At 45.2% G+C, this 26714-nt stretch overlaps 1 protein-coding gene across 3 annotated transcripts in view; it reads left to right on the top strand.

The window, feature by feature from the left end:
• The window catches only part of WDPCP (WD repeat containing planar cell polarity effector), a 420756-nt gene that overhangs the window by 35333 nt on the left and 358709 nt on the right, over window positions 1–26714 (top strand). For all 3 annotated transcript variants that reach the window (XM_073672146.1, XM_073672144.1, XM_073672145.1), the window contains exons 3-4: window positions 2844–2888; window positions 3698–3748. In XM_073672146.1, coding sequence (XP_073528247.1) covers window positions 2844–2888; window positions 3698–3748 — 96 coding nt within the window. The remainder of the gene's footprint in view (window positions 1–2843; window positions 2889–3697; window positions 3749–26714) is intronic.

The raw sequence follows: 26714 nt of genomic DNA, 5'->3' as shown, positions 1-26714 counted from the left end.
AATGACATCACTCAAAATAGTACCAATAAATACTGCAACTTGCCCCACAAAAAAATAGCAAGCTCTCACACCACTTAATAGACGGAAAGATATATAAAAAACATTTTAAAGTATTTTTTTTAGTAATAAAATCTTACAGCGAATCTGTCAGCAGGTTTTTGCTATTTAATCATGAGAACAACATGATGTAAGAACAGAGAGCCTGATTCCAGTGATGTGTCACTTACTAGGTTGTGTGTTGTTGTTTCAATATAAATAGTGTTTTATCAGCAGGAGATTATCACTTACAGGACTAGGTGTCTTCTGGTCAACTGTTCTGTGTAACCCCACTCCCACCACTGATTGGCAGCTTTCTTTCCATGTACAGTGTACACAGAAAACAGCCAATCAGTGGTGTGGGCAGGGTTATACTGAGCTCCGCATTCTGAGCACTGCTGCATCTGCAGCAGAGAAAACAGGGATTTTATCAAAATGACAGCAAGCAGCCCAGTAAGTGACATATCGCTGGAATCAGGGTCTCTGCCCCTGCATCACACTGCTCTCAGAAACCTGCTGACAGATTCCCTGATGGGTATAGTTGCTCTTGACTCTACCTCGACAGATGATGTCCGGAGAGGTAAGGATCCGGAATTTTCTATTTCGGGCTGCTGAGACATGTCACTTGAAGCAAGGATCACCAAGCTATGACTTGCCTATTCGGACACATCATATGAACACAGCAATCATTGGCGAAGGACATCATGGTTGGAAGAATAGAAGGAACAAGCTGAAGAGGAAGCCCAGCAACGCAATGCCTTGATACAATCAAGATAACGGTGGAGAAGACCCTATTGGGTCTATCTAGGCTTGCACAAGATCGATCTTTCTACAGAGCGTTCATCCTTCAAGTCACCATGGCTCAAGATCGAGTTGAAGGCCAATAATAATAATAATAATAATAATAATAATAATAATAATAATAACTGATAAGCCTTCACCAGAGATGTCTGGCAGCAACCCTCTTGATTCTTGACAAAGCAAGGTCTCCTTTGTATGAGCGAGTTGGACAAGACAGCTGCCGGCTGAGCGATTGCCCAAAACCATTGTATGGCTGACAGCTATCTAACGTGTATGGGGGGCATTAGGGCATGCTGATATCATAAAAGAGTATCCTCCAAACTAGTTCCCCTTGTCAACCAAAACTGAGAGTTAAAGGGTAAATTGATTTATAACTGATCTGCTGACAAGTTGTAGATATGTCAGGCCCAGTGTTTTTCAGGACTAATGAGGGTCCACTCTCCATATTGTGACACCCCCTTCACACCCCTCCTTTCAATCTGCTTTAAATTTGCTAGGAATCTCTTGACCAGGTAGGCTTGATAGATTGGGAAGTGATGTCAGAAATTTCCAGCAATGAATGTCTGAGCGCTGCTGAATGGGTTTCACTCTTTAAAGTTTTGGAAATTGGTGCCAATCTTACAGGCTCCACAGATCATAGAATGGTAGAGTTGGAAGGGACCTCCAGGGTCATCTGGTCCAACCCCCTGCTTAATGCAGGAGTCACGAAACCATGTCAGACAGATGTCTGTCCAGCCTCTGTATGAAGACTTCCATTGAAGGTGAACTTACCATCTCTCGTGGCCGCCTGTTCCACTCATTAATCACCTCACTGTCAAAAAGTTTTTTCTTCCATTGCTTCTCTTGTTTCCATGTGCAAATGAGAATAAGAATGATCCCTGTACATTGTGACAGCCCTTCAGATATTTGTAGACAGCTATTAAGTCTCCTCTCAGTCTTCTTTTTTGCAAGCTAAACATTCCCAGATCCTTTAACCGTTCCTCATAGGACATAGTTTGCAGTCTGCTCACCAGCCTGGTAGCTCTTCTCTGAATTTGCTCCAGTTTTTCGATGTCTTTTTTTTAAAATGTGCCCAGAACTGGACATCGTATTCCAGATGAGGTCAGAGATGTGTCAGTCTGATTGATGGTCACTTATGGCTGGATTTACCTTTTAAGTTTTCTTTTCCTCTGAAGTTGGACAGCCAATAATTTATATGGTCACCATGTATTATTATTATAGCGCCATTCAATCCATGGCGCTTTACATGTGAAAGGGGTATACAGAGCACAAACAATTACAATAATTTGAACAATACAAGTCGGCGACTGGTACAGGAGGAGCGAGGACCCTGCCTGCGAGGGCTCAGTCTACAGGGGATATTATCTCACTTTATTTGGGGCTGCTCTGCATCTTAGCGTTGTCAGGACATGCTGGAAGTTGTAGTTTCCTGGGGAGTCACTTGTATAATTGATATAACACATATATTAATAGATCCTTTTCATTGAGGCCTTCTGCTCGGACGCAGTGATGCCGAGGGTGTCAGGACAAACAGCTTTGCGGAAATATAATTTCACACAACAGTAATAGCGGGTCTCCCTCACTAATTTCATCCCTCCCCGGGAACTCCCACCACCAGAAATAACCCAGATTGCTCCGGCAGGACCAGTTATCGGTGCCGTCCTACTTCACCGCCGCTGTGGGAGCAGCAGCTCCATGCTGAGTGAATCCACAACCCTTCCAGCAGAGATCAAATGTTAATTTATTGTTAAATTAAAATCAGACTCGGAAGATACCGGGAACAATTTCTTACATTGTTGTTATGAGTTCAGAGGAAGTATTGATGTGGAAAAAGAATTTAATGGCATTTGCTAGAGAGCTGTGTTAAACCAATTGAGTGTGGCTGATACGCGGCACAGAGCGGTGTACGGCGCAGAGCGGTGTACGGCGCGTCTGCCTGAAATCAAGTGCTTTCAGTGCTCTGTAGAAATAATTTTTTTTTTCCCTTTTTTTTTTTTTTATACTAGATGAAGATCTTGGAGTACATCATTATCGCGAAAAGAAGGAATCGGGTAATGTCAATATTTCTTAATGTTCCGCTTAAACTTTGGCAAGCCTGGAAACAAACAGAAGGGAAATTATGTATCGGAAATTACATATATATATTTTTTTGTTATTCTGTAAAACCTTATACTGAGAAGTAATCCTTGTTTGGTAAATGGCTCCAGCCAAGGAGCACGTTACACGTTACATTACCAGAGTTTGCTTTTTGGGAACACAAGGCCGATCCCTCTCTCCTGGACGGGTGACAGGAGAGGGACTGCTTGCTTCATTTGGCAATTTCACTATTGCTTTTAGTGTGTTGCAATAGACATGTAGTGCCAGCTCTCATCTTACAGGCAAACATTGATTCATCTCAAGGTGGCTGTTTTTTGTTTTTTTCTCTCTCAACCATTCCCCATTTTCCCTGTAGGGGGCATTACATGCCCAGCGGATGGCTCCGGCATCTGCAGCTGGGATCTGAAATAGGCATTTCAGAAGTAAATGATCAATTTTCTTTATCTGATTAATTGGGTTAATCCTAGAAGTTTTACAAAGGGCCAAGAGGTCCCTACGGCTAAAGTTGCTCCTTGTTCGGGGCCGGAGTGGAGCAGAGGTTTGTGTGGCCGTCCCTTGTCCGGTGTCTGCAGCCACTAAGGTCTTGATGACAGACGGACTCGGGATCCAGTTGCAGGTCCCGTGATCAGACTGGAAGCTTGCAGTAAAGACTCGCTCTCTGCTTGGCAATTTATCCTGGGGTCACTTACTAAATCATCCAGCTTGATTAGTATTATAAGACGTCTTGTGGTTTCAGTGACTGTATTCTCTCGTTTTCTTTCAGCTCCTCACCCGGACTATGGATACCTGGAGGAGCGACAGCAGCTTTCTGAATGTAAGGACGACAAGGAATCATTACGCCACTTATGTATTCTGTACGTGACGCCCAGAAACTTCTATCTGACACTCCTGGCTGTTATGGCAGCTCCTCTCTCCTTCCCTATTGTCTCTCCACCTAGTTCCTCATACTCGGAAATTGCAATAGGCGACGTAAAGAATGCGGTCGGTTTGGGGGATATGCAGATACCTATTTGGCCGTCATCTTGATTACCAGCTCAAAACGTCTGCGTGCATATCCTTACAGATACAGCAAGGCCCAGAGGTGGTTTTACATAGGACTGCAGTCACCTACTTGATTATTAGCCCCGTTCTAGTCAATTACCAGCTTTTGCTATTATCTGCATGCATCCCGCATTATTTTTTTTATCAAAGCAAAAAAAAAAAGTACAATAAAATCACCACTTATTACAGTTTTTTATGTTTAAAACAATCCTTAAAAGTATATTTTAAGGTAAAATGTTGCAATAGTAAAGAAAAACAATAGACAGAAAATAAAAACATGTCACCAAGCATAATAAAGAGATAAATCACAGCAAACACCTATATTATCAAAGACGTATATAATACATCAAGTGCACATTGCTATAATATAATTACACAGTACATGGACATTGTATACAATTACGAGCGACAAATGACTGTTAACCCCTTAGCAGAGTCCATAGTTCCCTCTGATTACTTTAGATTGCAATTATACTTGAGCTTGAAAATTTGGTTGTCCCCCCTCCATACCTCATGGTCGAAGTTACATATATACCAGTATGGCAAATTATACTGGGAGTAAAGCTACGTGACTACAGGTGGATATTCAGTGACACGACGGGGCCAGGGCTGTCGCAGGGAGATTTTTTGTGTTCGCTTCCTTAAGATATGTTTGCAAAGAAATAATTGTAATAAAGTTTGGGTGAAATAATATTTTGGAAATATTGTTCGCATTTATAAGGAAGATTTCAGATAAAAGTATTTGTAGTTTATTCCGCTCTTCATACAGTAATTATTATATTGTTATTACTGTTAATTCTAGTTGATATATTATATCAGTTTTCTGGACATTACACATCTTTATTAAGAGTAAGTTTGGGTAGAGCAGAATTCCTACAGTGCAGATTTCACCGCTGTATTTTACTGACAGATCTGCAACAGAATTCTCTTTTTGCATTAAGGATGAACCCCCTTCTTATAGGGTAGATTATAAAATCAGAGACAGGCCCATAAATCTGCAATGTTTTACTAAGTAGAGTTTGGATAAAATTGGTTAAAAGTGAAAGTAATTTTCTGGCTTAAGATGTTCACACGCATAGTTTTTGGTGCTTTTTTTTTTATTCTGCAGCCAAAACTTGGTCTCTTGGCAGGCAAAAAAGCTGCGTTCAAAACGCCCATTTTTTCAGCGTTTTTGCCACATTTTTTGGGTGCATATAATATGTGTGATTTGTTTTACAGTACATGTTTAAAAAAGTTATTTTCCTTCACCAAAACTGCATTTTTTGCAGTGTTTTTCCATCTATAAAGTAAAAAAAAAAGCTGCAAAAATTGCCATGCTGCAGATTTAAAATAACAGTTTTCCAATTTCGTCAGGGAAAGAAAACAAACAAGTGTGCGTGAGATTTCTGAAATCTTATGGCTTTTGCTGGTACTGTAAAAAAGCAGATTTTAATTTTGCATTTTAAAAAAAAAAAGCAGCAAAAATGTAACTTGTGAACATAGGCTAAATGTGTTTTTTTTCTGGTAGTTTTTTTTTTTTTTTTTTTTTAACATAAACATGGTATTTAAAGGTAAGCTATGCCCATAGTATGAGCGAAACTACTAGTAATAAAGAGATTATTTACTACAATTGCAAACAGATCATTTGTACAGAACTGTATTTGCCAGGAAGGAAAAGTAGAGTGACACAAAGTAGGGAAACAACAAAGCATGTGGAATGGCCGGCGAGTAGCGGGGCCCCTAATAAGATGTATCAGGTGACACGTTCTGCTTTGTAGTGTCGGTGCACAGCCTGCCCTACCCCTTGCCATGCACAGCTCCCACCGTACTGATTCATTCTCTTGCAAGAGATGTTTTTTGTCTTGTTTTGCCGCTGAGTGCTGCACTCCTGCCCTAATCTCTCCTTTAATGGAGATTCCAAACTCCTTAGGTATGGCAATAAGACCTGAACAATCTCCAGCAGGATTTTTTATCACACTGTTCTGCTTCAGTAAGAAGTATCAAGGCAAGCGTGGAAAACAAATTGCATGAGGCACAGCTGAAAAAAAAAAGGCCTGTTAATTTTACTGTCTTATTTCCATGGCACATGTAGGGTTTTGCATCTACATACGTTCACCTGTTGAGAAAAATCCATGATAGCTCTCCGAGGTTTATATGGCCTTTTTTTTTTTAACATTTTTTTATTGCAGTGTTATTCAGCCATCTCATATTTTGCAATTGTCATGTTAAACACTACTACAAAATAATATAGAGACTTCTTAAAGGGAATGTGTCATCAGAAAATGAACTCAGGTTTTTATGTTAAATGTATTTTCTTTTGAACGTTTTTATTTTTTTATTTATTTTTTTTTATTTTTCCATATCACCATCTACATTTTAAAATAAAAATTCAGAAATGTTCACAATGTCCACTAGGTCTTATATTAATGTCCCCTAGCTCTTATATTACTGTCCGCTAGGTCTTATATTAATGTCCGCTAGGTCTTATATTAATGTCCGCTAGGTTAATGTCCGCTAGCTCTTATATTAATGTCCGCTAGGTCTTATATTAATGTCCGCTAGGTCTTATATTAATGTCCGCTAGCTCTTATATTAATGTCCGCTAGCTCTTATATTAATGTCCGCTAGGTCTTATATTAATGTCCCCTAGGTCATATATTAATGTCCGCTAGGTCTTATATTAATGTCCCCTAGGTCATATATTAATGTCCCCTAGGTCTTATATTAATGTCCCCTAGGTCTTATATTAATGTCCGCTAGGTCTTATATTAATGTCCCCTAGGTCATATATTAATGTCCGCTAGGTCTTATATTAATGTCTCTAGGTCTTATATTAATGTCCCCTAGGTCTTATATTAATGTCTGCTAGGTCATATATTAATGTCCCCTAGGTCTTATATTAATGTCTGCTAGGTGTAACGGGTCTGGGAGGTGGAACCTCTGAGCTACTATACTACTATACAAAGGGGCAGTCCTTGTAAGGAAGCCGGTGGCTCCCAGGGAAGGTAGACACGGCAAGTGACAGGAACAGTCTCTGGGTAGAAGGGCAGGAGGTCACGGCAAGTGACGGGGAAAGTCTCTTGACAGGTGGGTGGTCACGGCAAGTGACAGCAAAGCCTCCAGGTAGGCTAGCAGGCGGGTAGCAGGTGAGCGCTCCCAGGTGAGCGGGTAAGAGTCTTTATCAAGGATGAGCGGGGCATGGATGTTCTCCCGGGGTTCCCACGTTCTCTCCTCAGGACCAAACCCCTTCCAATCCACTAGAAAAAATGGTCTTTCCTCTTACCCTTTTGGTGGCCAGAATGCTCTCTACCTCAAACTCGTCTTCAGCGGAAACCGGAGCAGGAGGCGTACCTGTAGACTTGGAAAAAGAGTTAAGTACCACAGGTTTGAGGAGAGATACATGGAAGGAGTTAGGGATCCGCAAGTTGGCCGGGAGTTTCAATTTATAGGCCACCGGGTTGATTTGTTTGATAACTTCCAGTGGGCCGATGAACCGAGGCTCTAACTTGTAGGAAGGAATCTTGAGCCGGACATATTTGGACGAGAGCCAGACTTTATCTCCAGGACGGAATTGGGGCGGATCCAGACGTCTTTTGTCAGCCTGTTTCTTCATCCGCTCGGAGGACTGAAGAAGTGCGGATCTGGTACTTTCCCAAATGGAGGAGAATTCGCTAACAAGAGATTCCGCGGCCGGATTATACACCGAGGCGGAGACGGGAAACGGGATCCGAGGATGTTGACCGTAGACAATAAAAAACGGGGATTTGGAGGAAGACTCGCTCTCGTGATTATTATAGGAAAATTCGGCCCACGGTAAAAGATCCACCCAGTCGGAATGGTGGGCATTAATAAAGTGCCGGAGGTAACTGGTTAAAATTTGGTTGATTCGCTCTACTTGACCATTGGACTGTGGGTGATAAGCAGAGGAGAAGTCCAAGGTGACCACCAGCAGTTTACACATGGCTCTCCAGAAGCGAGAGGTGAACTGAACTCCTCGGTCGGATACGATGTGGAGAGGCAGACCATGAAGACGGAAAATATGATGGATGAAGTCTTTAGCCAATTCAGATGCAGATGGAAGACCCGGCAGGGGAATGAAGTGAGCCATCTTAGAGAAGCGGTCAGCGACCACCCAAATGACCGTACAACCAGCAGAGACAGGGAGATCCGTTATAAAGTCCATGGCTATATGCTGCCACGGGGCAGCAGGTATGGGAAGAGGCAGAAGGCGGCCGGCTGGCAGATGTCTAGGAACCTTGTTGCTGGCGCAGGACGCACAGGCTGAGACAAAGTCTATTACGTCCTTGTGCAGGGTAGGCCACCAGTAATGCCGGGTAATAAGCAGGAGGGTCTTTTTCTGGCCAGCATGGCCAGCTAGCTTAGACGAATGTCCCCAGTGTAGGACTTTCTCACGATCAGGTAGTGTTACGAACGTCTTACCGGGTGGAAGACGATTTAGATCCACGGGAGCCACCAGCATTACCTTGGCGGGGTCGATGATGTGCTTTGGCTCTTCCTCTAGATCGGAGAACAAAAAGGATCGGGACAAGGCATCAGCTTTGATATTTTTGTCTGCCGGGCGAAAATGAAGAATGAAATCAAAGCGGACGAAAAACAAGGACCACCGGGCTTGGCGCGGGTTAAGTCTTTGGGCACTCTGGAGATAAGCCAAGTTTTTGTGATCCGTGTAGATTATTACCGGGTGAAGAGCCCCCTCGAGCAGGTAACGCCACTCCTCCAGTGCCAACTTAATGGCTAACAATTCTCGGTCTCCTATAGAATAATTGCGCTCAGATGAGGAGAAGAGTTTGGAGAAGAAGCCGCAGGTTACCATTCTTCCGGATGACGACTTTTGGGTGAGCACCGCTCCGGCTCCGGAGGAGGAAGCGTCTACTTCTAAGAAGAATTGTTTGTTGCTGTCCGGACGGTGCAGAGAAGAGAAGTGCGGAATGAAGAGGCGGTAGTAGTTGGCGAAGCCCAGGAACCGCTGGATAGCCTTCAACCCCTCCGGTCGGGGCCACGTCTAGATGGCAGAAAGTTTCTCAGGATCCATTCGTAGACCGGTCTGAGATGATGTAGCCCAGAAATGGAAGCGAGGTCTGCTCAAAGAGGCACTTCTCAAATTTTGCGTAGAGGTGGTTTTGCCTGAGCCTGAGCAGGACCTGACGAACGTCCCTCCGGTGTGTAGGAAGATCCGGAGAGAAGACCAAGATGTCGTCTAGGTATACCACCACGCAGGAGTAGAGAAGGTCACGGAAGATATCATTACGATATCATTGACCGAAGGGCATTACGAGGTATTCATAGTGGCCGTCCCAGGTGTTGAATTACGTCTTCCATTCATCCCCCTGACGGATGCGAACCAGGTTATAGGCCCCACGGAGATCCAGCTTGGTGAAGACTCTAGCACCCCTCAGACGGTCAAATAATTCAAGAATGAGCAGAAGGGGGTATTTATTCTTCACCGTGATCTGGTTAAGGCCTCTATAGTCTATGCAGGGACGGAATGAGCCGTCCTTCTTTTTAACGAAGAAGAAGCCTGCTCCCGCCGGGGAGGTAGATTTCCGGATAAATCCCCGGGCCAGGTTCTCCTCGATATATTCAGACATGGACCGGGTCTCCGCAGCGGACAAAGGGTAGATACGCCCTCGGGGCGGAGTACCGCTAGGTACCAAGTTGATAGGGCAATCGTATGGTCTATGAGGAGGTAATGTCTCTGCTTCCTTTTTATTAAAGACATCAGCATAAGACCAATAGGGTACTGGCAGGCCGGGTAGATTGTCTGGGGGAGGAGAAGGACGGGCAGGACGAACGGGAACTAAACAAGTCTTATGGCAGTCCTGTCCCCAGCGAAGGACTTCTCCGGTCTGCCAATCAAGCACGGGTGCATGTCTCTGGAGCCAAGGTAGGCCAAGCAAAACAGCATGAGAGAGTCCAGGTAGAACATGGAAGAAGATGCTCTCAGAGTGCAGCATTCCCACCTGCAGCGTTATGGGTTTGGTGATAAGTTGAATGGGATGCGGTAAGAGACCCCCGTCCACGGAGGCGACAGATAAGGGTTCGGCCAGAGGTTTGGTGGGAATGCGGTATTTCTCTACCAGGGACTGAGAAATGAGATTTCCGGCAGCTCCAGAATCAAGTTGAGCTAGTTCAAAGTAACGGTTCTCCCCGCAGATGATAGAAACCGACAGCATCAGAGATGGAGAGGGTTTATTCTTGTCTAGGACGACCTCTCTGAGCGATCCTAGACACAGGCGTTTCCCGACCTCTCCGGGCAGGAACGGATCCGGTGCTCCTTACTGCCACAGTAGAAGCAGCTCCCCTCGGCACGGCGTGACTCTTGACGGATTTTGACCATCTTGGTCTGGTCGACCTGCATTGGCTCAGGTGAGTGCGCCTGGGGAGTAACAGAGGAAGTGACGGGATTCTGGAAGGTAGGAGCAAGGCGAGGAAACCTCCTCTCACGGGTGACCTCTTTGGTACGCTCCTGGAACCGGATGTCAATCCGGGTGGCAAGTGTTATTAAGTCGTCGAGAGTGGTAGGAATGTCCCGACCGGCAAGTTCATCTTTAATCCGGCCGGATAGACCCTCCCAGAAGACGGACACCAGGGCGTCGTTATCCCAGGCAAGCTCCGAAGCAAGGGTACGGAACCGTATGGCATATTGGCCCACGGTGAGACTCCCTTGATGGAGGCGTAGCAGAGATGAGGCGGAAGAGGTCTTTCGTCCTGGTTCGTCGAAGACTTTCCGGAAGGCCATGAGAAAGGCTGGCAGGTTGGACACCAGGGGGTCTCCTCTCTCCCATAGAGGATTTAGCCAAGCCAGCGCCTCCCCAGTGAGATGGGACATAATGAAGGCCACTTTGGCTCGGTCGGTGGAAAACTGGTGTGCCAAAAGTTCGAAGTGCAGGGTGCACTGGTTAATGAAGCCCCGTGCCTGACCGGGATCTCCACCAAAACGAGGCGGGGCGGAAAGGCGGGGACTGGGAAGGGATGCCATGGTATTGATGGGCAGCAGCGCTGCTGGGGTAGTAGTTGTGCGAGTAGAAGCAGCTCCCGACGAGGCAGTCAGTGTGTCCAGGCGGGAGTGAACACTACGCAGGTGGCCCAAGATGGAGTCCTGTTGGGACCTCTGACGGGAAAGTTCATGACATAGGTCCGAGAGCAAGGGAGCTTGGGTGCCACCGGGTTCCATGGCCCGAGCAAACTGTAACGGGTCTGGGAGGTGGAACCTCTGAGCTACTATACAAAGGGGCAGTCCTTGTAAGGAAGCGGTGGCTCCCAGGGAAGGCGGGCAGGTAGACATGGCAAGTGACAGGAACAGTCTCTGGGTAGAAGGGCAGGAGGTCACGGCAAGTGACGGGGAAAGTCTCTTGACAGGCGGGTGGTCACGGCAAGTGACAGCAAAGCCTCCAGGTAGGCTAGCAGGCGGGTAGCAGGTGAGTTCTCCCAGGTGAGCGGGTAAGAGTCTCTCGGCTGGCTGGCAGGTGGTATCAGGCAGGTGCTTCCTGATCCGCAGGCGGTCTGGTCCATAGACAGACTGGCGGATGCTGGTAGACAGACTGTCGGACCGCAGGGAATGCAAGCAGGTAGACAGAGCTGGAAAACAGACTGGCAACGGGACCTGAGGGCTGAAGCAGAGGTGAAAGGCTTTGCAACAACTTTGCTCGGGCACCTCCATTTTGGGGGAGGTGCCTTATATATGGGAGCTCCACCAGCAATTGGCCGGGGACTCCTTAGGACGGCGCGCGCAGCCCCTTTAAGAGAGAGGGAGCGCGCGCCCTAAGCACAGTGCCCGGGAAGCAGCGAGCGCTGCCAGCAGCGCGGGGAGAGGATGCCGAGGACGAAGCAGGGAGGTGAGGGGAACGGCGTCTCTGCCTAGCAGGAGGCAGGGACGCCGACGCTACAGTACCCCCCCTTTAGGCCCCCCCTTTTTTAGGACGGAGAGAAATTTATCAAGGATGAGCGGGGCATGGATGTTCTCCCGGGGTTCCCACGTTCTCTCCTCAGGACCAAACCCCTTCCAATCCACTAGAAAAAAGGTCTTTCCTCTTACCCTTTTGGTGGCCAGAATGCTCTCTACCTCAAACTCGTCTTCAGCGGAAACCGGAGCAGGAGGCGTACCTGTAGACTTGGAAAAAGAGTTAAGTACCACAGGTTTGAGGAGAGATACATGGAAGGAGTTAGGGATCCGCAAGTTGGCCGGGAGTTTCAATTTATAGGCCACCGGGTTGATTTGTTTGATAACTTCCAGTGGGCCGATGAACCGAGGCTCTAACTTGTAGGAAGGAATCTTGAGCCGGACATATTTGGACGAGAGCCAGACTTTATCTCCAGGACGGAATTGGGGCGGATCCAGACGTCTTTTGTCAGCCTGTTTCTTCATCCGCTCGGAGGACTGAAGAAGTGCGGATCTGGTACTTTCCCAAATGGAGGAGAATTCGCTAACAAGAGATTCCGCGGCCGGATTATACACCGAGGCGGAGACGGGAAACGGGATCCGAGGATGTTGACCGTAGACAATAAAAAACGGGGATTTGGAGGAAGACTCGCTCTCGTGATTATTATAGGAAAATTCGGCCCACGGTAAAAGATCCACCCAGTCGGAATGGTGGGCATTAATAAAGTGCCGGAGGTAACTGGTTAAAATTTGGTTGATTCGCTCTACTTGACCATTGGACTGTGGGTGATAAGCAGAGGAGAAGTCCAAGGTGACCCCCAGCAGTTTACACATGGCTCTCCAGAAGCGAGAGGTGAACTGAACTCCTCGGTCGGATACGATGTGGAGAGGCAGACCATGAAGACGGAAAATATGATGGATAAAGTCTTTAGCCAATTCAGATGCAGACGGAAGACCCGGCAGGGGAATGAAGTGAGCCATCTTAGAGAAGCGGTCAGCGACCACCCAAATGACCGTACAACCAGCAGAGACAGGGAGATCCGTTATAAAGTCCATGGCTATATGCTGCCACGGGGCAGCAGGTATGGGAAGAGGCAGAAGGCGGCCGGCTGGCAGATGTCTAGGAACCTTGTTGCTGGCTCAGGACGCACAGGCTGAGACAAAGTCTATTAGGTCCTTGTGCAGGGTAGGCCACCAGTAATGCCGGGTAATAAGCAGGAGGGTCTTTTTCTGGCCAGCATGGCCAGCTAGCTTAGACGAATGTCCCCAGTGTAGGACTTTCTCACGATCAGGTAGTGTTACGAACGTCTTACCTGGTGGAAGACGATTTAGATCCACGGGAGCCACCAGCATTACCTTGGCGGGGTCGATGATGTGCTTTGGCTCCTCCTCTAGATCGGAGAACAAAAAGGATCGGGACAAGGCATCAGCTTTGATATTTTTGTCTGCCAGGCGAAAATGAAGAATGAAATCAAAGCGGACGAAAAACAAGGACCACCGGGTTTGGCGCGGGTTAAGTCTTTGGGCACTCTGGAGATAAGCCAAGTTTTTGTGATCCGTGTAGATTATTACCGGGTGAAGAGCCCCCTCGAGCAGGTAACGCCACTCCTCCAGTGCCAACTTAATGGCTAACAATTCTCGGTCTCCTATAGAATAATTGCGCTCAGATGAGGAGAAGAGTTTGGAGAAGAAGCCGCAGGTTACCATTCTTCCGGATGACGACTTTTGGGTGAGCACCGCTCCGGCTCCGGAGGAGGAAGCGTCTACTTCTAAGAAGAATTGTTTGTTGCTGTCCGGACGGTGCAGCACAGGAGCGGAGGAGAAAGCTTGTTTCAAAGACAGGAAGGCCTCCTCTGCCTCGGGTGGCCATTCTTTGGGATTAGCGCCCTTACTGGTGAGCGCAGAGATAGGGGCAGTCCGGGAAGAGAAGTGCGGAATGAAGAGGCGGTAGTAGTTGGCGAAGCCCAGGAACCTCTGGATGGCCTTCAAACCCTCCGGTCGGGGCCACTTCTGGATGGCAGAAAGTTTCTCAGGATCCATTCGTAGACCGGTCTGAGAGATGATGTAGCCCAGAAATGGAAGCGAGGTCTGCTCAAAGAGGCACTTCTCAAATTTTGCGTAGAGGTGGTTTTGCCTGAGCCTGAGCAGGACCTGACGAACGTCCCTCCGGTGTGTAGGGAGATCCGGAGAGAAGACCAAGATGTCGTCCAGGTATACCACCACGCAGGAGTAGAGAAGGTCACGGAAGATATCATTACGATATCATTGACCGAAGGGCATTACGAGGTATTCATAGTGGCCGTCCCAGGTGTTGAATTACGTCTTCCATTCATCCCCCTGACAGATACGAACCAGGTTATAGGCCCCACGGAGATCCAGCTTGGTGAAGACTCTAGCACCCCTCAGACGGTCAAATAATTCAGGAATGAGCGGAAGGGAGTATTTATTCTTCACCGTGATCTGGTTAAGGCCTCTATAGTCTATGCAGGGACGGAGTGAGCCGTCCTTCTTTTTAACGAAGAAGAAGCCTGCTCCCGCCGGGGAGGTGGATTTCCGGATAAATCCCCGGGCCAGGTTCTCCTCGATACATTCAGACATGGACCGGGTCTCCACAGCGGACAAAGGGTAGATATTCCCTCGGGGCGGAGTACCGCCAGGTACCAAGTTGATAGGGCAATCGTATGGTCTATGAGGAGGTAATGTCTCTGCTTCCTTTTTATTAAAGACATCAGCATAAGACCAATAGGGTACTGGCAGGCCGGGTAGATTGTCTGGGGGAGGAGAAGGACGGGCAGGACGAACGGGAACTAAACAAGTCTTATGGCAGTCCTGTCCCCAGCGAAGGACTTCTCCGGTATGCCAATCAAGCACGGGTGCATGTCTCTGGAGCCAAGGTAGGCCAAGCTAAAGAGCATGAGAGAGTCCAGGTAGAACATGGAAGAAGATGCTCTCAGAGTGCAGCATTCCCACCTGCAGCGTTATGGGTTCGGTGATAAGTTGAATGGGATGCGGTAAGAGACCCCCGTCCACGGAGGCGACAGATAAGGGTTCGGCCAGAGGTTTGGTGGGAATGCGGTATTTCTCTACCAGGGACTGAGAAATGAGATTTCCGGCAGCTCCAGAATCAAGTTGAGCTAGTTCAAAGTAACGGTTCTCCCCGCAGATGATAGAGACCGACAGCATCAGAGATGGAGAGGGTTTATTCTTGTCTAGGACGACCTCTCTGAGCGATCCTAGACACAGGCGTTTCCCGACCTCTCCGGGCAGGAACGGATCCGGTGCTCCTTACTGCCACAGTAGAAGCAGCTCCCCTCGGCACGGCGTGACTCTTGACGGATTTTGACCATCTTGGTCTGGTCGACCTGCATTGGCTCAGGTGAGTGCGTCTGGGGAGTAACAGAGGAAGTGACGGGATTCTGGAAGGTAGGAGCAAGGCGAGGAAACCTCCTCTCACGGGTGACCTCTTTGGTACGCTCCTGGAACCGGATGTCAATCCGGGTGGCAAGTGTTATTAAGTCGTCGAGAGTGGTAGGAATGTCCCGACCGGCAAGTTCATCTTTAATCCGGCCGGATAGACCCTCCCAGAAGACGGACACCAGGGCGTCGTTATCCCAGGCAAGCTCTGAAGCAAGGGTACGGAACCGTATGGCATATTGGCCCACGGTGAGACTCCCTTGATGGAGGCGTAGCAGAGATGAGGCGGAAGAGGTCTTTCGTCCTGGTTCGTCGAAGACTTTCCGGAAGGCCATGAGAAAGGCTGGCAGGTTGGACACCAGGGGGTCTCCTCTCTCCCATAGAGGATTTAGCCAAGCCAGCGCCTCCCCAGTGAGATGGGACATAATGAAGGCCACTTTGGCTCGGTCGGTGGAAAACTGGTGTGCCAAAAGTTCGAAGTGCAGGGTGCACTGGTTAATGAAGCCCCGTGCCTGACCGGGATCTCCACCAAAACGAGGCGGGGCGGAAAGGCGGGGACCGGGAAGGGATGCCATGGTATTGATGGGCAGCAGCGCTGCCGGGGTAGTAGTTGTGCGAGTAGAAGCAGCTCCCGACGAGGCAGTCAGTGTGTCCAGGCGGGAGTGAACACTACGTAGGTGGCCCAAGATGGAGTCCTGTTGGGACCTCTGACGGGAAAGTTAATGACATAGGTCCGAGACCAAGGGAGCTTGGGTGCCAGCGGGTTCCATGGCCCGAGCAAACTGTAACGGGTCTGGGAGGTGGAACCTCTGAGCTACTATACAAAGGGGCAGTCCTTGTAAGGAAGCGGTGGCTCCCAGGGAAGGCGGGCAGGTAGACACAGCAAGTGACAGGAACAGTCTCTGGGTAGAAGGGCAGGAGGTCACGGCAAGTGACGGGGAAAGTCTCTTGACAGGCGGGTGGTCACGGCAAGTGACAGCAAAGCCTCCAGGTAGGCTAGCAGGTGAGCGGGTAAGAGTCTCTCGGCTGGCTGGCCGATGGTCACGGCAAGTGACGGCAGAGCCTCCAGGTAGGCTAGCTGGCGGGTAGCAGGTGAGCGCTCCCAGGTGAGCGGGTAAGAGTCTCTCGGCTGGCTGGCAGGTGGTATCAGGCAGGTATCAGGCAGGTGCTTCCTGATCCGCAGGCGGACTGGTCCATAGACAGACTGGCGGATACTGGTAGACAGACTGTCGGACCGCAGGGAATGCAAGCAGGTAGACAGAGCTGGAAAACAGACTGGCAACGGGACCTGAGGTCTGAAGCAGAGGTGAAAGGCTTTGCAGCAACTTTGCTCGGGCACCTCCATTTTGGGGGAGGTGCCTTATATATGGGAGCTCCACCGGCAATTGGCCGGGGACTCCTTAGGACAGCGCGTCTTATATTAATGTCTGCTAGGTCTTATATTAATGTCCCCTAGGTCTTGTATTAATGTCCCCTAGGTCTTATATTAATGTCCACTAGGTCTTATATTAGACTCATGTTCCCTGTTCTGTACGGATGACTTTTCAGCAGTCTCATTACCACCGCAGACAGGATTACAATGTCAGAGTCTAATATTGGGTCTACTGACCAGTGTAAAAATTATATATACCGTATATAAAAAATTATCAGAAATTAATTTAACATAAAAATCTGCTGTAAACAGCGACCAGTGTAATAGTTATTACCCATCAAGTGGAGAGGTCATTTTGTAGACTGTAATTTCCCGGGTGGGTCAGTATTATGAGACACGCTTTATATTTTATGCTGGGTGTCTAAATGACACCTTGCTCATCATGAAATGATTCTCCTGTATTATCAGAACTAGTAGATTATAATATTCACATCTGGTTATAAAGAGGACCTGCCATCTGGTCAAATCAGGCAGTTTTTGTTCTTATTTTATTTGCTCTGCTCCCCTGTGTATTCTGTTTTTTTTTTATTTATTTTTTTTAATTAGCCATATGGATAACCAAAAAACCAGAATGCTCGGGGGAGCGGTACAAATAAAGTAAGAGCAAAAGCTGATCAATTTTGACTTGACGACAGGTCGTCTTTATGGTTTTTTTTTGTTTGTTTATTTTATACGTAAAATACATTTTCTTTCTACTATTGGAGGCTATCTGTCCCATTGCTCATGAATTAGAATGGCTAATGGCGCATGGAACGGTGATTATTAAGCCAGCTTGAAAATCATTATCTGCAGCACATCACTCTGTGCAACCAGGGAATGTGCTGCCGATAAGATGGCTTGCTCTGTACACAGAATTGTCATATTAACTTTCATTCTGCGCATGGAGGATTGTGGCTGCCCAGTAAAACACAGGCGATTTTCTTGCATGTCGCCAATTGGTTGTCATTTAATGGCCCGGATCACGCCGTGAAAACTTGTCTTAAACTCACCTTACTTGGCAGCGGGGATAAAGTTGTGCATCCAGTAAATTTGCTCACATCAGCTGCTTTCCCCAGTGAGCTTGCAATCTTTTTGCCTTTATCACAGCAATATGCTCTCAAGCCATTTACCGCACGTATGTATATGTAGTGTGTGTGTGTGTGTGTGTGTGGGATCTGTAGTCCTCCCACAAATAAAATCTAATATGTAATCGATGGATTAAATCCATTACTCTGCAGGTCGTAGTATAACCAGTGAGACACCGTGAGCTTTATATATTTCAGCTTGGTCACTTTGTGTGTGAATTTATTTATATTATTTTGGTGATTTTGTTGTCACCCCCCACCACACACACCATTCCCTCACTCTTTGCAGATCCCTAATCATGCTGACTATATATGATACGGATAACCATTTCTTGGTTTGGCTGCTGATTTGCAAAACCGCGGCATGAAAACACACCTGTAATGGTAAACCAATAAATCGGAAGCTCAGTTGATCATTACTTGAACATTATGTAGTCCTTCTTCTTTTTATTATTTTTTAGTATTTAATAATCAGATTGTGATGAACTATTAAGTCTTCTTTGAATAGTTGGTTATTGTTAGATCAGTGTTAATTCCACCACTGCTAATTCCACTGATCACCAGAACTGGGGAGCGAGACCACCACCATGAGGAACTCCTCCATTTAGAATGAAAAGATATGGTGCCCTGCGGCTTCATTTTAAGGGGATCTGTTAGCAGGTGTTTGCTATGTAATCTGAGGACAGCATGATGTAAGGGTTAAAACACAGATTTCAACTATGTGTCACATGTCAGGCTGTGTGCTGTAGTTTACTTACAATGAAGGTTTTATCACCTGGTGATTATTATTGCCCTGACTGCATGGCATGTTCTTGCTAGTCCGCCTCCTCCTGTGATAAGCAGCTCACTGTCTTCAGACTATGTACATATAGAGCTTGGTGTAGGCAGGGTCAACTTTCTCAGCTCTGCTACAAGCTACATTTAAGAACTCTGATTGTGTCAGATCTGCTGCACCCAGTAATCTAAGTGACACATCGCTGGAATCCGGGTCTCTTTTCCTACATCATGCTGCTCTCAGATGAGGTAGCAAAAACTGACAGATTTCCTTTAATTCCAGGGAAGAACAAAACATAAGTCGGGTGATATGGATGAATTTTGCTCACCCTGCACATTTAGTTTTAGGATTTGTGTTTTCATGCTCTGCGTGGCTCAAACTTTTAAACTTTAAACATGATTTTTTTTTAGCATTTCTTAAGCAATGCTTCTCTGATTTCCCAGAGGAGCATTGCAAGGCTTAAGTCTCCTCACCTTGGCATGCCAAGCTTGGCTTCTCACTCTTCGCAAGGAGAAACTTTACCTCTTGGATCCTAAGCATTTCATACTAAGTACAAGTTTTTATGTGTCATTTCTCATTGTGCCAGGTGTCTACATGGGTATAATTGTAGTTTTTTTTAATGTATATTCAATGTTTTTTTTGCGTTTGTCAAGAGTGTGAAAATTTTCCTGGCAATGAAAGTTCTAAATTATCCTTATACTTGAAGTATTATATTTATACAGCAGAACCCTGGTATGATGATTTTAGGTAATGCGTAACTCAGAAATCTTAGCTGCATATTAAGTTTATTAGTGTTCTTCAAACCTTTCATTCCCCAGAATCCACATTCAGTGACCCAAAGCATACTGCTAAACACTCGAGTGGTTTAAGGGGAAACATGTAAATGTTTGGGAGTGACCTAGTCACAGCCCAGACATTAATCCAAGTGAGAATCTGTGGTCAGACTTGAAGATTGCTGTTCACCAGAGGAAACCATCTAACTTGAAGGAGCTGGAGCAGTTTTGCCTTGAGGAATGGCCAAAAATCCCAGCGGCAAGATGTGGAAAGCTCATAGAGACTTATCCAAAGCGACTTGCAGCTGTAATTGCCGCAAAAGGAGGCTCTACAAAGTACTGAGCAAAGGGGGTGAATAGTTATGCACACTGAAGTTTTTAGTTATTTTGTCCTATTTGTTTTCTTCACAATAAAAATAAAACCAATGTTTACAGTTGTAGACCTGTTCTTTACATGAACTGATGCAAACTTTAAAAAAAAAATAGTGAAATTCCAGTTTGTGAGGCAGCAATAAACGAAAAATGCCAAGGGGGTGAGTACTTTCTCAAGCCACTGTAGATCTTAGACCTGATGAAGGGTGTACTTCCTTTGAAAATCCATGTGACAAAGTTTATGATCCTCAAATTAAAAGCGGCATTTATATGCAACTATAGCAAAAACATATATTGTTCAAATCTACTGTAGATCGATATACAGTTATATGAAAATGTTTGGGCACCCCTATTAATCTTAAGCTTAATGTTTTCTTAAAATTGGTGTTTTTGCAACAGCTATTTCAGTTTGATATATGTAATAACTGTTGGACACAGTAATGTTTCTGCCTTGAAATGAGGTTTATTGTACTAACAGAAAATGTGCAATCTGCATTCAAACAAAATTTGACAGGTGCATAAGTATGGGCACCTCACCAGAAAAGTGACATTAATATTTAGTAGATCCTCCTTTTGCAAAAATAACAGCCTCTAGTCGCTTCCTGTAGCTTTTAATGAGTTCCTGGATCCTGGATGAAGGTATTTTTGACCATTCCTCTTTACAAAACAATTCCAGTTCAGTTAAGTTTGATGGTGGCCGAGCATGGACAGCCCTCTTCAAATGATCCCACAGATGTTCAATGATATTCAGGTCTGGGGACTGGGATGGCCATTCCAGAACATTGTAATTGTTCCTCTGCATGAATGCCTGAGTAGATTTGGAGCGGTGTTTTGGATCATTGTCTTGCTGAAAGATCCACCCCCTGCGTAACTTCAACTTTATCACTGATTCTTGAACGTTATTGTCAAGAATCTGCTGATACTGAGTGGAATCCATGCGTCCCTCAACTTTAACAAGATTCCCGGTGCTGGCATTGGCCACACAGCCCCAAAGCATGATGGAACCTCCACCAAATTTTACTGTGGGTAGCAAGTGTTTTTCTTGGAATGCTGTGTTTTTTTGCCGCCATGCATAACGCCTTTTTGTATGACCAAACAACTCAATCTTGGTTTCATCAGTCCACAGGACCTTCTTCCAAAAAGAAATTGGCTTCTCCCAATGTGCTTTTGCATACCTCAGCCGACTCTGTTTGTGGCGTGCTTGCAGAAACGGCTTCTTTCGCATCACTCTCCCATACAGCTTCTCCTTGTGCAAACTGCGTTGTATAGTTGACCGATGCACAGTGACACCATCTCCAGCAAGTTGATGCTGCAGCTCTCTGGAGGTGGTCTGAGGATTGTCCTTGACTGATCTCACCATTCTTCTTCTCTGCCTTTCTGATGTTTTTCTTGGCCTGCCACTTCTGGCCTTAACAAGAACTGTCCCTGTGTTCTTCCATTTCCTTACTGTGTTCCTCACAGTGGAAACTGACAGGTTAAATCTCTGAGACAGCTTTTTGTATCCTTCCCCTGAACAACTATGTTGAATAATCTTTGTTTTCAGATCATTTGACAGTTGTTTTGAGGAGCCCATGGTGCCACTCTTCAGAGGAGATTCAAACAGGAGAACAACTTGCAAGTGGCCACTTTAAGTAGCTTTTCTCATGATTGCATACACCTGGCTATGAAGTTCAAAGCTCAATGAGGTTACAAAACCAAAAAAAGTGCTTTAGTAAGTCAGTAAAAAGTAGGTAGGAGTATTTAAAACAAGAAAATGATAAGGGTGCCCATACTTATGCACCTGTCAAATTTTGTTTGAATGCAGATTGCACATTTTCTGTTAGTACAATAAACCTCATTTCAAGGCAGAAACATTACTGTGTCCAACAGTTATTACATATATCAAGCTGAAATAGCTGTTGCAAAAACACAAATTTTAAGAAAACATTAAGCTTAAGATTAATAGGGGTGCCCAAACTTTTTCATATAACTGTATACAGTACAGACCAAAAGTTTGGACACACCTTCTCATTTAAAGATTTTTCTGTATTTTCATGACTATGAAAATTGTACATTCACACTGAAGGCATCAAAACTATGAATTAACACATGTGGAATTATATACTTAACAAAAAAGTGTGAAACTACTGAAAACATGTCTTATATTCTAGGTTCTTCAAAGTAGCCACCTTTTGCTTTGATGACTGCTTTGCACACTCTTGGCATTCTCTTGATGAGCTTCAAGAGGTAGTCACCGGAAATGGTCTTCCAACAATCTTGAAGGAGTTCCCAGAGATGCTTAGCACTTGTTGGCCCTTTTGCCTTCACTCTGCGGTCCAGCTCACCCCAAACCATCTCGATTGGGTTCAGGTCTGGTGACTGGAGGCCTGGTCATCTGGCGTAGCACCCCATCACTCTCTTTATTGGTCAAATAGCCCTTACACAGCCTGGAGGTGTGTTTGTGGTCATTGTCCTGTTGAAAAATAAATGATCCAACTAAACGCAAACTGGATGGAATAGCATGCCGCTGCAAGATGCTGTGGTAGCCATGCTGGTTCAGTAAGCCTTCAATTTTGAATAAATCCTCAACAGTGTTAACAGCAAAGCACCCCCACACCATCACACCTCCTCCTTCATGCTTCACGGTGGGAACCAGGCATGTAGAGTCCATCCGTTCACCTTTTCTGCGTCGCACAAAGGCACGGTTGTTGGAACCAAAGATCTCAAATTTGGACTCATCAGACCAAAGCACAGATTTCCACTGGTCTAATGTCCATTCCTTGTGTTCTTTAGCCCAAACAAGTCTCTTCTGCTTGTTGCCTGTCCTTAGCAGTGGTTTCCTAGCAGCTATTTTACCATGAAGGCCTGCTGCACAAAGTCTCCTCTTAACAGTTGTTGAAGAGATGTGTCTGCTGCTAGAACTCTGTGGCATTGACCTGGTCTCTAATATGAGCTGCTGTTAACCTGCGATTTCTGAGGCTGGTGACTCGGATAAACTTATCCTCAGAAGCAGAGGTGACTCTTGGTCTTCCTTTCCTGGGGCGTTCCTCATGTGAGCCAGTTTCTTTGTAGCACTTGATGGTTTTTGCAACTGCACTTGGGGACATTTTCAAAGTTTGCCCAATTTTTCGCACTGACTGACCTTCATTTCTTAAAGTAATGATGGCCACTCGTTTTTCTTTACTTTGCTGCTTTTTTCTTGCCATAATACAAATTCTAACAGTCTATTCAGTAGGACTATCAGCTGTGAAAATACAGAAAAATCTTTAAATGAGAAGGTGTGTCCAAACTTTTGGTCTGTACTGTAGATAGATAGTTAAAGATAGGACATGCTGATCTAGGCTGAAATGTGATTACAGATTTATTTTTTTTACATAGTGTCTGTACCACAAAATATAGGCTGAGCGTGAGGACAATACAACCTAAAAATGTTGAAGGTTGGGAAAACTACAACCTGCCACCAAATCCAGTGTACTTGCTTGTGCCATTTTCAGGCCTGTGTATATACCCATACGCTGCCTGTAACAGCTATAAATGTGCTGTATTGCCATTTTTACCTATGTATCATCTCTCTATCTCATGTCTCTTCTTTAACCTCAATACTGAGAAAGGTTCACTAATTACTTCCCTATAAAGTGAGCATTTTTTTTTTAGGGTTAAAATTGGAGGGCTTTATTTTCTTGTCTATATAGTAGTATTGATTATATGCAGTCCTTGTTAACGTCAGTTATGTGCCAAGAAGAGCATAGTAACTTATTAGTTTCCTATTGATTATGTACTACTGACATATGCTGTAGTGCTATACAGAGATAGTCACTGTGTGGGAGCAAACCAGACTACCCGGAGGAAACTACAGGAGAAACCTAAAACTTCACGAGGGGGTTGCCTTAAAGGGGTATTACCATCTCCAAGATCCTATCCGAATATGTAGTAGGTGTAATAATAATAATAATATTAGCAAATACCTACAATTAGAAATGTAGTATAGTTCTTTCTGATTCGCTATGTTGCTTACCCCATGTGCAGGGCATTGCAATTGCTTGGGTATCCATGGTTACGACCACTAACAACTAACTGTCACTATTTGAATGGTCATAACCATGGATACTTAAGCAATTGCAATGCCCTGCACATGGGGTAAGTGACATAGCGGCTCAGAAGAACTATACTATGTTTCTAATTAGAGGTATTTTCTAATATTATTACACCTACTACATACTGGGATAGGATCTTCTAGCTGGGAATACCCCATTTATGTCGCATTTGAACCCAGGACCCCACTGTACTGCTGGTGGATAAAAAGTTTTCCAACATGGGCCTGCATTCACACGTCCATCACAACATTTATGTACAAGTCCCACTACTAATAGGACTGAGAGCTGTGGTGGTTCAGGACTTCATCATCACAGCTTATCCCCTGCTTAGAAATCTCCGCTTATCCACTTAGCTTGTACATCAAGGTACAGTAATTCCATGTATCTGTAAATAATTGGGTCTTTTAAGATCATAGGTCATATGTCTGAAAGATAAGGCACAATGGACTCGGTAGATACAGACCATTTGACTGTACAGCTATATTACTGCAGATTTTTCCTGACTTCTTACCAACATTTCCAGCAATATCCAGGCTAACATAAGTTTGAGATATGTTATTCTGAACCATGTTCTGATGGCCCCAATCAAACAGAAAACTTTAGATTACACGATGTATTAGCTGAGATAATCCAGATACAATTTATTGCAGGTTACCTGTCAAGAGTTTGGCATTAGGGACCAATAAATGTGATAGTTAGGAAATTCCTACTGTTTAAAGGGCTTCTCTGGGAATTGAAAACAATAAGGGCAAAGAAATATCATGATACATAAATTACTAAATATCTTTAATTAGTAAATCACACACATTTTGTCTAGCGTGGTAATCACCATTTTACATAAAAGGGCCGCTGTCTGTTACATTGACGGAAACCTGTCCTATTGAACGCACATAGGGAGAGACCTGTCAATCAGCTGGAGCGGGCGGACTGGAGCCCCCATTGGACTAGTCAGCGGAGACGCATACACCCTGGATGGGGAGCCCCCATTGGACTAGTCAGCGGAGACGCATACGCCCTGGACGGGGAGCCCCCATTGGACTAGTCAGCGGAGACACATACGCCCTGGACGTGTGTTCAGGCTGTGTTCTCACCGCACATTAAAACATGCCTGTCTGTGATCGTGCAGCCAGGCTCTGATTCATGCTGCCTGAATCTAATGACAGGTTCCCTCTATAAGAATTAGGAGTTTATTATAATGACAGTTTCATTCTTTTTATTCCCAGAGAACCACATTTAATATTCTTTCACTACCTGTGGCCTGGTGTCAAAAGACAAAGGGCAGTTGTTCAAGTGTTAAAATGATTGTGAAAACTTTTATATTCTTGTTTGTCGCTATTTCTCTTGTTAGCTTTTGGGCAGCAGTAAGGCTTCATTTACACATCAGTTTTTTTGCTTAGTTTTTCACGGCTAGCACTCATACCTATAATAGTGAATGGGGCCGTTTACATGTCCGTGATTTTTCAAGGACCGAGCGGTCCACGCAAAGTCGCAGAGGCATGTCCAATATTGATCAAAGTGTCATCTCCAAATCGACAATGCAAGTCTATGGGTCCATGAAAAGATAGAATCACGTTTGGATTACATCTGAGTGCGGTCCAATTTTCACGGCCCGCTAGATAGGAAAAGGGGGAGAAACTTTTTTTTCACATACAAGAAAAAGTGATGAAAATCGGACCAAACTCAGATGAAACTGATGAAAATCAGTGATGGAACTTAGTTTATTTTTCTCATATGTGGAAAAAAAAACAGATGTATGAATGAGCTTTAGGGGTGAATACTTTTACCCATAACAGGGTGTGGTAGCAGTATAAATAGGTAATGGATAATGGATTTTCTTATTACATGACTCCGGATCATATGTCTTAGGCTGCATTCACACGTGACAGATTCATGTGCTGTACGTTTTTTTTTTTCTTGGAAAGCACATGGACCCAGTTTCATTGATCCTTACTGGCATCAGTTTTAAAATCGGATCTGTGTCTCCGGTCCGTGAGGCTCCGAGCACATCCTACTCCAATCCGTTTCTCAGATCAAACTCTGCCATTAAGGTGTATGGGGGATCCACATAAAACGGATGAAATGTGAAAGACAGACTTTTTCATTCAGAGTTTCATCCGTTTTTCATTGATTCATTGCTAAGAGTCAGTGGATAAATAATAGTTCAGACAGTCCAGTTTTTTAAATTGGATGAGAAAAAAATGGAGACAATACAGATAAAGCATGAGAGAAAAATGGTGCGTTGTACAAAAGTGTAGAAATAGACACGGGTGTGTGAATGTAGCTTAAAGAGAATTTCTCAGCAGAATTTCTTCCCCCAAACTATTTATATGCACACGTAGCACTTTGAAAGGCTAGCCCAGAAATACCTTTACATGGCCAGTCCGATTCTCCATTACTGTGAAATCAGTGTTTGAATTAATTTGCAAATGGTGGTAGATCTGAAGCCTCTGTCACTACAGCTCTATTCCTTAACCAGTGCCGCCTCCTCCCACTTGACCGACGGCTCTTTTGCCAGAAGTCACACCATAGAAGCCGTCAGTCAAGCAGGAGACGTGCTGGTTAGGGAATAGAGCTGTAGTGACTGAGGCTTCAGATCTGCCATAGCCATTTGTATATTAATTCAAACACTGATTTCTCAGTAATGGAGGAAGGGACTGGCCATGTAAAGGTGTTGCTGGATCTGCCTTTGAAAGAGCTACATGTGCATATAAATAGTTTAGGGGGAGAAATTCTCCCGACAAATTCCCTTTAATTATAAAAAATAAATGTCCTAGAAAATACCGCTGAAAGAATTGACATGCTGCAGACTTTAATAAAGACGCTGCAGTGCTCAGTCTGGAAAAAAAAGCTGAAATTTATAGCTTTTGCCAGTACTGTAAGAAAAAAAAATGTGCAAAAATGCCACATGTGAACACAGCCTAAACCTTCTTGATAGATTGCAAGTTTTAAAAATGGAA

This window comes from Phyllobates terribilis, unplaced genomic scaffold (assembly GCF_046119375.1).
Source record: "Phyllobates terribilis strain yellow unplaced genomic scaffold, ASM4611937v1 Scaffold_3__8_contigs__length_932513732, whole genome shotgun sequence".
NCBI lineage: Eukaryota > Metazoa > Chordata > Amphibia > Anura > Dendrobatidae > Phyllobates > Phyllobates terribilis.
Note: the sequence above shows the minus strand (reverse complement) of the source record. Positions and strands in the feature narration are given on the sequence as shown.